The sequence below is a fragment of the Triturus cristatus genome, chromosome 5_2 (assembly GCF_964204655.1).
Source record: "Triturus cristatus chromosome 5_2, aTriCri1.1, whole genome shotgun sequence".
NCBI classification, from domain to species: Eukaryota; Metazoa; Chordata; class Amphibia; order Caudata; family Salamandridae; genus Triturus; species Triturus cristatus.
Genome location: NC_140588.1, coordinates 68411499 through 68423866, shown reverse-complemented (window position 1 = coordinate 68423866; position 12368 = coordinate 68411499). Strand labels below are relative to the sequence as shown.

Below are 12368 nucleotides of genomic sequence, written 5' to 3'. Positions count from 1 at the left end.
TTAGTAACCAACAATATCCATCAGGGCATCTCTATATGGGTCCAGTTCCTGTGCAATCCAGACTCTATTCCAATATAGAATAGGATGATGCTTAGCAAGATCCGCAAATGGCCTCAAAACAAAATTCAATCTCAGGGGCAATAAGGGAGTCCCTTGAAATTAGTGTTGCATTCTTAGACTGTAATAAATCATAAAAAGGATCTAGTTCGAGTGGTGTGAGGACTGGCCCAGGCAAAAATCCCCAATGCCAGTGCTGCTTACTTAATTTCACATTATAAAAATGGCTGTCTGTGCTTTAGATGGAAAGGAAAATTAGAATCGGATTCTGTTAAACCAAGCATTTGTTTTACAAACCTGTAGGTAAACCGCTTAAACACATCTATTCATGACTGCACCAAATATTGAGGATTGAATGTTCTTCCTGTTGTATGCAATTATAGGAAATCCATACCCCAAAGCATGTTTGGATCCTACCAACTTCCTTCAGCCTTATACTTCAGAAAAACTGGTGTTTAAAATCTAGGAAACTGTATTCTAATTAAATTGGTAGTCCAGTCATAATATTAGATGGCACTTATTTGACCACGATGTCAGAAAATGTGATTCCAAGGGCAAGAAACAATGCCTACATATAATTTTATATAGTGATGTTCAAAGGCAGGCCTCACGTTTCCTCTTACATTTTCTGGTAAAGTCTCTCCATTCTCTGTTAGCGCTTCTCAACATTATGTATCTGAAGAACAAAAACTGTGACCTAAAAGTTAATATCTAAACTGCTGCCTAAAATTTGCAACTGAAGCAAAAGTAACATTATACCCCATTCCCCATCTCTACCCTATGTGGAGTGCTGAAGCGCTTGCCCGCATAGGTAGCCTGCTACGACGTGCAGGGTGTATGGTTGTTGGTTTTCTTCTGATCCTATGTGGGAAATGTCCTCATATTGTACATGATGACCACTGGGTTGCAGTTATCATGTCATGGAATGAAGTTCTTAGTAGTGTGTTGGATGAGAAATGAAAGAGATAGATGTGCTGACTACATTCTGTAGTATGCTAAAAGCCTTGGTCGCTCCGCCTATTCCTTGTGGCTCTTTTTTATATACAGTTCACTTTCTTTCGCATATTACCTTTTCAGTTAGACAATATATATAAGTGAGAAATACATCGCACGAAGAAAGCAAAGGTAGACTAAACAAGATTAACAGAATAACCAAAATTAAAGTGAAAAGCATGGCTGCAAAGGATCTGCAAAATTTTCCAACATTACCAGTATATAGCTGAGAGTTTTGTGATTTAGTAAGCAAAATACTCCACCTTACCCTTTTTCCAATCAGCATAACTTTGCATCCATTTTTAACTCCAAGTGCAGACAGTGGCTTCTCCATCTCTTTTAGAGATTTCCCTATACAAAAACAAAGAGCAAACTTAATAATAAAACAACTGGATGTCGCAGATCTTCACGCACCAGTGTTTAATGAGCAAACCTATGTTATAAAAATGGACACAATCTTGTTAACACTACTGATGGTGGTCTCTGGAAAGAAGATGGTGTAAGTGTGAAGCGGAGCAGCATCTAGTCAGAAATGATGTACATGATATTCTGTTTCATCCAGTCAGAATGAAAGCAGTGACCTGATGAGGCGTTGGACCTTTACAGAAGCATCCTGCCTGCGGAAGATGTCTTAAGAGTTCAGACACTCATCAGTCAGGTGGGCCACAGAATGGGGGTGATGACCACTGCCACAGTATTTATTTGCTGATCCTAAAACATGGTTTGGGAAAGGTGCGAAAGCAAATGTCTGAAAAAATTGTTGGCCCTCCCCAAAGGTGCAATGTCCCAGGCAATAAGATTAGAAGCAAAACTGCAAGCCGGGGACTTCCCTAGACTATAAATCAATCCTGCGTTTTTAGGATAAACTTTTGGTCCTGAATACTCAGACGATATTAGCCTGCTGTGACACTAAAATACAAAGAAGTGAATTACAGTGGGCAAAGAAGGTCAAGAAAAGATTGGAAGACATTGCAGGAACTTTAAAATTAGAATTAAAAATAGCTGAAGCTTCACTCTGCAAAGCAGAATTAAGAACAGCATGTAAAAGCATTGGCATAGCCAATAGGTTGCGCCTTTGGGATCTTATAAGTGTTTAGCCATGCAGCATGTTATCCTCCAATGGCATGCACACACACTGAGCATCTTGGCATATTTTTAAAAGTTTTCTTCTTTTTTTAAAGTCTACATGAAGCAAGAAATGTTAAAAGTAATGTACATGCACGAGGTGCACTGGAATGAAGATTAGGTGGTACTCTACCCACTTCCACTCTGTATCCTGTGCTTATGGCTTCCAAGTAATGTGCATATGGCTTTCAAGTGATGTACTTATGGCTTCCAAGTAATGTACCTGCATAAGGTGAATTGGCACTGAATGAAGATGGTGATACTCCTCCCCTTACACATTTGTTAACACTGCCTCCCTAAAATTGATTTGCCTGCGAACACTGAAGGATGACAACATGCCAGGGTCTCAGAAAGGCTTGCTAAGCTGAGACATAGTCAATTTAATAGGCAGGTTTCACTCACTGAAACAGCCCTGTCTGGTGCTTCACATGAAGCGTGACTCCGGCGGCGTTATTGTTAGCACTTTATATTTAAGATAAAAGGAAGAGCTGGCTTCATTGAGGGTGCATGAACAGGTCGCATTAACAAAAATGATACGATAAAAAAACAAGTGATCAGTTTGCTGTAAAATTAACACAGCGGGAAATTTAGTGTTTCACAAGATAAAAAATGTAGGCAAATGACACTTTTCAGTAAAGAGGAATTAAAGGGGGTTCAGAGTTGCACTGCAATTATGTTAATGAAAACGTGCATAATTACTATATTGACAAAAAATGTAAATGAAAAACCACGTGAGCGCGTTCCAAGTTGCACTACATAAAAAACGTAAGTAACTTTGCTGGAGTTAAAGCGTTTCGTTAACAAGCTGTGTAAGTATTTCCCTGAGTTGAAACATAAAAATGCTTGAGGATTTTTAACCATTTAAAGGAAGTAAAGATACAATAAAGTAACAGGATAGTAAGTCATTACATAAAAAATGTACTTGAAATGACATTAGGAGATGAGGGTTGGAGGCGAACAAGTGGGGGAAAGAAGTGGGGAGGCTTTTTGTGTGGAAATGAACACGGTCCTGCAGCGGCTACACTGTGGCATGTTTGGAATTACTGATAACAAAATTATAAACACTATTTATCAGCTTTGGGAGCCTTTGAGAATGCAACCAATGATTAGTGTTTATCTACCTAAACCGGATTTCCATTGTCTGCTGCATTGCGCGCCTAGAGCAAATGTGTGCAGCGGGCGCTGAACAACCCCCTCGCCCATGTAAAAATGCACAAGTGCTATAACTCACTGCAAAGAGTTAAGTGCCCCACCCCCCCCCAACAAATATTCATGACTTGCAGAATGTAGTGAATAAAGCAAGTCTGAAGCAGAAAGGTTAGGAACTCGAAGGGAATAAAGTTAAATGACGCAAGGGAGGACAAGTTCGCTGAACCTGTGCCGTGAGCAGTTGCTGGAGCACGGGGAGGAGATCTCGGAGCTGAAGGCCGAGCGGAACAACACGAGGGTGAGTCACAAGGAGATCACAGGGCTGGCTGATGAGGCACGCGCCACGCTGCTTGGAGATTACAGGCCCGCGTGCCGGGGGAGGTCGCCTGCCTGGGAGGCCATACTGCTGGGACATCAAGGGGCTGCTGTGAGAAGGAAAGAAAACAAGGAAGGCTCCCCAGACTGGACCACCCAAATATTGAAATCACAGAAAGGTGTCAAGGGAGGTTTATTTTAAATATTCGTGATAAACCTGAGACCACTAATTCTGAGATTTTTGAGCATTTATTCTGCTTAGTTTTGATAATTCAAAAAGACATTCATAATTCAATTGGACATGTCTTTTAAAAGGAAACACCACATTAGTAAATCACGCAATTGCAACACATTTGTATGCGTGATTTAGAACCATTTCTTTTGTGAGACAATATATACAACACATACATAATACCAAACGTTATTTGTGACAAAAATATATACAACAAACCAATGATCACAAGACAAACATCGATACATTATATGTGCCAGCCTGAAATTAAACCAGTCCTGCATTTGCACTGAAAACACAAGGCGGACAATTGCTCATTCAAAGACACATGTCTACTGTCCTGCCTGTGGGAGGGTGGGGATGCATATCCTACTTGAGGGTGCTGACAACCTAGAAAAAGGTGGAAATAATTTCTATTCAGTCCCCTCGTGGCACACCCTGTTCTACCGTCCCCCACACTCAACAGCCAACGCGTTTCGAATCCCCAACAATTCCGGGAATCTCTTCAGGACTCGGACTTTATTTGGACGCTGAAAAAAATGAAAAGAAAAAATGTTGCTATAAATCTGACGACCCCTTGTATGACAAGAACTTAATGGCCAGCACATGTATGATAGGTACCTTAATTGTGCTGCAGACAGATGTCCATTATCTGTTCTTCAATTCATAGTGTTAATCGAGGCTACAAAAAGATAGACATCAGGGCATTAAATGTAGGATGTACTACATGAGAAATGCATCGTATTTCAAAGGATCATGGAACGGGGTCCCTACCTTAAATTTTCTGGGCGTGTGGAAACTCTTGATGATGATTTAAAAACGGTCCAGGATCTAGGGATGGTAAGTGAAATTATTATCAGTACTGACTCTGCCTGTATTCTGTGTGCGCATTAGAGTTCAACGGTGAACAGCTGACTCGCGCTACAATGTTACCTTGAGACTCGTGAAATGTAGTTCGAGCTCCTGGGCACATCGCCGTGAATTTCTTCTGCAATAATCCTGTGAGAATGGAAAACTACATGAAAAGAGGCTCCTGGATTCATTTCAGCCATGCGAAGGCAGTTAGAAAATCATCTGGCTCCTCTCATTCAAACCGGCAGCACTTGGTAACTGCCACTGATACTTCCTTAAACAACCTGGAAGCGGAACTGTGAGGTCAAAGGCCCCGGGATTGTGGGCCATGTAGTCCATGTTCAAAACGGGTGATATTTCAGAGTTTAGTAATTTCCGATAACTCATTCAGGCCATGCAAGGCCGTGTTAAATTTCATAATGAGAAATGCCTCTCTTCGTGCCAATACGGTCTCAGGATCACCACCCCTCAGGTTGTTCTTTGTCATCAGTGACAATACAGTCCATGTAAAGTCATCAAATCTGTGGTTCAAAGTTATAAAATGTTCGACCAAGGGGGCAGTAAGAATTGTATTCTTCAAACGTGAGCGGTGTTGCACAATCCGATTCCGTACTTCTTGCGAAGTTTTTCCAATATAAATCTTTTTGCACGGGCATCTAACTGCGTACACCACGTTTTTGGATTTGCAATTCATAAATTTATTGTGATGCCAGTGTCTCTGGCAGTCAGTGAAAGTGCAGCCCTCAGTGGTGGAATTGCATACCGAACATGTTCCACATTTATGATGCCCCTGCACAGGTGAAAGATTTAGCATGGTGCAAAGTGTAGACGGTTTTTTACTTTGGCCTGCTGTGTTGGCAATTTGTTTCCCAATACTTCTGTCTTTTTTCAAAGCGAAGAGGGGTGGTCCGATGTTAGGAATTGTACCTTCAATCAAGTGCCAGTTGTTGCGTATAATTTTCTTCACGGGTGGTGTGTAGGGCCCAAACGTGGAAACACACAAAATCCGATCAGTAGGTGACTTGATTGTTTTGGTTAGCAAATGTTCCCTAGGTATGAACCATGCCCTTTTGAGAGCGTTTTAATTTCTTAGGATACCCCCTTTCCCGAAGTTTGTTAACAAGTGCTTCTGCATGGAACTCGTAGTCTTCCCTTCTTGAGCAATTGCGCCTTATGAGCAAAAATTGGCCAAAGGGCTAATTGTCTTTGAGGTTTCTGGGATGGTAACTTCTGTAGTCGAGGGCATTATTTTTATCCGTGGGTTTTGTGTAAAGTGTGGTAATTAACCCACTGGGTGACGTTTTCACACTCGCGTCCAAGAATGCAAGACTCTGATTGCTGTATTCAAGGCTAAATTTGATGTCTGGGCTGCGATCATTCAACCATGCGTGGAATTCTTGTAGGATGTTGGCGGGCCCCTCCCACAGGCACCAAACGTCATCGATATACCTGTACCACTGTTTCAGGTATGGACTGTATGGATTATTCTGATACAGGAATTGCTCCTCATAGTTAGCCATATAGAGGACTGCCATCTCAGACGCAAATGGACAGCCCATGGCTACGCCTTTGACTCGGATAAAAAATTCATTGTCAAATTTGAACGAGTTCTTCTTCAGTGAGATTGATGCTAATTTCAGAATGAATTCCGTCGGAACCCGATGAGGTCTAGGTCTTGATACCAAAAATACTTCCATGGCATCAAGGCCATCTTGTTGGGGAATCTGAGTGTATATTAATGATACGTCCATTGTGACTAGTAGATTGGTTTCTGGATCAAAGGGCAGAATAAATGCTCAAAAACCTCAGAATTAGTGGTCTCAGGTTTATTGCGAATATTTAAAATAAACCTCCCTTGACACCTTTCTGTGATTTCAAAAAAAGTGAGAAGGAAAGAGGCGCTACAAGGAAAGGGTCAGTGTTATATTTGTGAAACGCCCCAAAAAAGCAAGTTTGATGAGGAGGGGAGGAAGCAGGGGGGGGGGGGGGAGAGAGAGAGGGGGAGATGGGGGGGAGATGGGGGGGGGAGGGGAGAGAGGAGGGGGCCTGCGCCTGTTTCCCTTGTGGGAGCGAGCAGAGGGAACCATCTGTTTGAAAGTTAATTACAAACAGATGGTTTCAAAGCTCGCTCCTGCAAGGGAATCGCCAAACGTGCATGCGTTGCCAATGAAAGCAATGCAATGCGTGCACGTTTTTGGGCGAAAAACAAAATCGATTTCAAGAGGTCTCCTCATATGCAGCGCATGCGCGCTGCGTAGGCAAGACCTAAAAAAGAATCTAGGTTGACAGACTTGAAATATGTAAGGAATAAACCCTCCGCAAAATACATGGTATATTCATGGGAAAATACAATTGTATTTCCGTACTTATCTGCATTACCAGATGCCCGGTTACGATTACTACTACTAAAGTACCGGTTTGCATTAAATGTGTGTTATGTAAGAGCGAGAAATTTGAACCCCTCCTAGATCTAGCTAATAACTGCACCTGCGGTCTGTAGTCTTAGAATTTTAATGTTCATGTTTTAATTGATTGTCGCCATTTTTATAGGCTCCGTTGCTTGATTTTAAAACCTCTTTTTTAAAATATATTTTGTCGGAATGACACACTAACACTTTTGGTAAGGATGGAATTCTTTGATGTGGCTTGCACACTGGCTAAATTTCTTTTAAAATGTTTGGATTAGTATCTTATAGTGTAAATAGAAGGGGTTCCGGGATTTTAGAAGAATGGTGTAATTAAATATAAAATGTTTTTGTTTTTAAGGAATGTATGTTTTAAAGACGGAGTTTAAACTTTAATAAAGTATGAACTGAACTAAAACATGGTTTATTTTTAGGTTTGTCTTTGGATTTCAACTACCTTTCCCCATTTAATTTGTCATCCACGTCATTTCACTTTTTGAATTTACTTCTACATTTGATCCTCTGTGGCATTTGTCTCTGTCTGTCTGCACCTCTCTCTCCGTTATACTAGATTACTAGGTTGCATGGGATTAAATTGCAACAATGGATACAACATGCATACACGCATAATGAATACTTTTGGCTGAGGATACTTAATTATTAGGGGGGTGGTGTGTGAGTGTGTTTCGTGTCTGTGTTTTTTTTGTGAGTGTATGTTTGTGTGTAGAGTCTTGAATGACTGGAGAGGGGTGTGTATGTGTGTCACAACTTATCTCAATCACATTTGAGTTTTTTGACAAATGTGATTTGCTGGAAAATGGCACTGTCGAATTTTTTTTGCCATCTTAAAAATCTTGATTTGAAAAAAGAATCCTAGTTTTCGTGCTGTGGAGAAAAGATTCCAATGCCATGCGGGTGCAGCATGAGAGGTACCGGACCCAGAGTGCCGGGGAGGCACTAAGAGGTTTGGGAAAAATACACAGAAAAATGAGAAAAGTTTGCAGTGCTAAAGTCATGAATTAAATCAAAATTGGATTTTCCAAACACCATTTTGTGAGCGGGAAAATCACACCTTTTTTGCTGAAAAATCAAGATTTTTAGAAAAATCGCTCATCTTTAAAATAAAAAAAGTAAAATTTGTTTCCCCATTTAAAAATAAAAAAGATGTGCATAGCAAGGGATGGCTGCCCGCAATGGAAACTAGCGGGAGTTGGTCACCTGTGGTTGGCTGGAAGCAGAGCCAACACCCACTACTCACAGCCTTTGGTGTGGTGGGGATGATTTGCTATTGCCATCGTCGGCCTCTAACCCCACCCTCTCACAACTGTTCATAGGGTGGGATGGGGTCAAGGAGGCTTCCTGATCCCACCACACCCTGTGACGAGTATGGAAAGGGTGGGATGGCTTTGCTCCAGTCCCTGTTGGATATGAAGCCCCAATAACTGCAGGGCTTCAGCCGGAACGCCCATGAACAAAACTTTTACCCATGTCGTCGAAGCCCCAAGAGCTACAGGCCTTCAGCCAGAACGCCCATGGACAAACCTTTCACCCATGTCGTTAGGGGGTGGAGCTTAGCACAGGAGGCAATGATTTTGCCAAGCTGATGACCTCACAGGCCTCAAGGCTTTGAGCTCATCAGCCCGGAAAATGGTATTGGAAGCAAGCCTCACTGAGATTGCTTTGCAGGTGCAGCAGAGGACACTTAGCGAAGTAGTGTTCGACTGAGGGTGAGTTATTTTAAGTACTGCCCTAAAGCACACCTTTTATTTCAGAACAGAGAATAGTGCATAAAAAAAAGTTCAGTCAAGAAAAACCTATTTAACAGAGAAGAGAATGAAAGAGGCCGCGCCCCAGCGCGCAAGTGGGGGAACCGCCCATGGTATGCAGCCCTTTGTGTGGAGGCAGGACACCGTCTATTCAGGTGAAAGTGGGGCTGTGCACAGCTCCTCCATCCTTTACTGCCAGTAAAGGCCCATCCAGGCACAACTAAGCTGCCTACTGTGTGTGGCTATCTAGGAGGAATACACAAAGCCCAAATGTCAGCTACTCCCAGTCATGTGCCCAGAGACAGTCTATAGGTGCCAAATGGATAATTTATGTCAATAAAATGGGAATCCAGCCTTGAGGAAAAGGGACTAACCCTCCGCTGGAGAAAACCTGCAACCACAAGGGTTACCCCTTGGTCGCATGCTTCATCATCGGGTCTATACCGTTCCGCTGCGGACTGGGGCATGCTGCGACCTACGAAATACGCTGGAGCACTTCAGTTAAATATACACTGATAAAGGAAATGGTGTTTAAAAAGGAGTGGGGGTTTTCGTGCTGGAGTGAAATTTAAAAATACCTGGCTAGTAGGTATCATGGTTCGCCGGCAGCCGTATCAAATAGGTTACACAAAGGGGAAAGAACTTGATGTGAGTGTGACTACAGTTTTCACTCCCCCGGAGGAACCATGACGCTATAATCAAAGCATTATAAATGAACAGAGACAATGATCTCCAGACAGGTCGTAACTGTATATCATTTCACTAGCATGCAATGATTATGCGTCCATTGTAATATTATAGGATTGGTACCAGGGAGTTTAGTTCTCTAGGTCCTGATGAAAAGCCAATAAGGGCACAGCTTGAAACATGCTGACCTTTTAGGAAATTATATACATGACAAACTTTATTTCCTAATCTTCCCCCTTTTTAATTGTACAAACTAGAGGTCAGAATAAATAGGATACACCTACTACCCAGGTATTTTTAAGATACACTCCATCACAAAAACTCCCACTCCTTTTTAAACACCATTTCCTTTATCATTGTATTTTCAACTAAAGTGCTCCCCCCCCATATTCCGTAGGTCACAGCGCGCCCCACTTGCAAAGGAAAGGGATGGGCCAATGACGAAGCATGCCACCAAGGGGCAAGCCTGGTGGATGAGGATTTTCAAAGAAAAGTTGTTTTTCTCCAGTCCCTTTTTCTCAAGGTAAGGTTCCAATTTTTTTTAAAAAAAATCAATTTGGAGGATGAACCCAGGGTCTTCTCTTACTCCCCCCCAACCCCAAGACCCCCCCCCCCCCCCCGTTTTGATATATCCCAAGTGGATAAGGCAAAACAATTAACATTTTCTAAAAGATACATTTTCGGAATGCCAATTTAAAATTCTACTTCACCAAAAGTTAAGATTTTAAACTGTGATCCCAGAGAAGCCAAACTTGAACGGGTTATCTTGTCAAATGTAATAAGGCAAATCCAATGTTATCATATGGGAGAGATAGGCCTTGCAGTAGTGAAAAAACGAATTTAAGAGTTCTTAGCTACCAGGACGTAAAGTACATGCTCTGCTTTTTACAAAAGTTGCACCCTGCCCGCTTAGCTGTCCAGGGTCTAACCTAGGGGTGACATATGTATTAAAAAGAAAGGTTTGAAAGTCATAGGCCACAGACCAGAAGCTGTAACCTACATGTGAGATCTGTAACTCTGGGCTGATTTTTTGACAAATGTTGCATGTGTAATGCTTTTTGTTTCAATCTCAAAGAAAATTCTAGTAAACAGAATTTGACTTAAAAAAAAAAGGTTTGGTCTTGGCAAAAGGTTTACTATGCTAGGTGGAAATTGGTCAATGGTGCTACAAAAAACATTTATCCTTAGTTCCAGCTGAGTCCTTGTCAGGCAGGTTTCTAGAGCATAAAAACACCCCTCTGCTAGAAGCCTACTGGGACATTATTACCAGGCCCAGAGACAGGAAACTATACCACCAATTTAGAGTTGGCACCTTACCGACTAAATCATTTACAAAAAAATGGAAGGGTGCAACCTGTGATTCTTGTAGCTGGTGTACTGATTGCGTTGACTCAGTTGGGCACATATTTTTTGTTTGCCCGGCCTATGCTGCCCCCCGGGCTAAGTGGCTCAAACCCTTATGTCGCACTTTGGGAACTAGACAGGGGTTTGTAGCCCTAAAAATTCTAAGATTCGATACTGGTGAATGTGTTGTAGTTGCTGTGGCTAAATTTCTGGCCTGGGTATGGTTTATTAGAAACAGGAGTCATTAGATTTTTGTGTTATTACCAACTTATTCTAATTGTGTAATTTGGATTTATTGTATTAGTATGTTTGCACTTTTATTCTGTAATTGTCTTTCTTGATGAAATATATCGATAATAGAGACTAATGAAATGAAATGGAAATGGCAGTCTAAACTGTACACACAGGCTCTGCATTGGCAGGAATAAGGCATGTTTAAAGTGCTAAGTGGTTGCACAACCAACGTTGTAGGCTTACTAGCAGCATTTATTTTAAAGGCCCTGGGTACATGTAGTACCAATGTATTAGGGGCTTATAGGTAAATTAAATGACAGTTGGGGATAAGCCAATAGTACCATGTTTAGATGAGAGCGCACACACTTTTTAGCACTGGTTAGCAGTGCTAAAGTGCGCAGAGTCCTAATGCTAGCAAAAACAAGATCAGGAAACACGGAGGAGGAAGGCAAAAAGTTTGGGGGAGGCCCACCCCAAGGCTGCCCAGTCTAACACTTTCAGATCTGCATGAATTGATATACTGTGTGTTGGTATATCAATGCCTTCTATGCATTGGCTGTCTAGTTGTATTGACAATATTGATAAAATAAAAAATTGGACTTTTTATGATTCATGTTGTTCAGTGTTTCAAAACTGTTACATTTTGTGGATTGTAATATGATGTAATACGGAGGTGTGCCACCAATTCTTGTGCATAAATATTTACAACACATCCTGAACGATTTGATGTGCGGGACCCCTTTTCTAAGGAACATTAGTGGGTCAATGATATCAGTGATATGCAAGACAGGAAGGTCCTGAGAACAGACTGCCTTGTGCAGGCAAATTTCTTAGATTAATGTTGAGACCAATGCCCTGACTAAAGTGCTGTACAAAAAATAGTCACAGCTGTAGAAAAACAAAGTTCTGTCCAGCAAATCGTCAGGGTGGTAGAAAAACTAATGCAACAGGAACAGAATGTTTCATGTCGAACCAGTCCAAAAAACACAAGCTAAGGCAATTGCACAATATCGTGGCTATGTCATACAAATACAAGATCCATTAGTGTTAGGGATTTTGGATTTAGGAAAGGCATTTGACACATTTGAATGGTGACAAACGTCCAGGCACTGTGTCATACAAGACCTACATTAATGCAAGGGACAAGGGAGATATATAGGATATTTGATTGCATAAGTTACAGTAAATTAAATGATTTGAGACCCTTTC

General features: G+C 41.5%; 1 protein-coding gene across 1 annotated transcript in view; it reads right to left on the bottom strand.

Moving 5' to 3' along the window:
* BAG1 (BAG cochaperone 1) overlaps positions 1-12368 on the bottom strand; it is a 212916-nt gene that overhangs the window by 115895 nt on the left and 84653 nt on the right. Inside the window, exon 3 of the mRNA XM_085606862.1 lies at positions 1319-1401. Coding sequence (XP_085462988.1) covers positions 1319-1401 — 83 coding nt within the window. The remainder of the gene's footprint in view (positions 1-1318; positions 1402-12368) is intronic.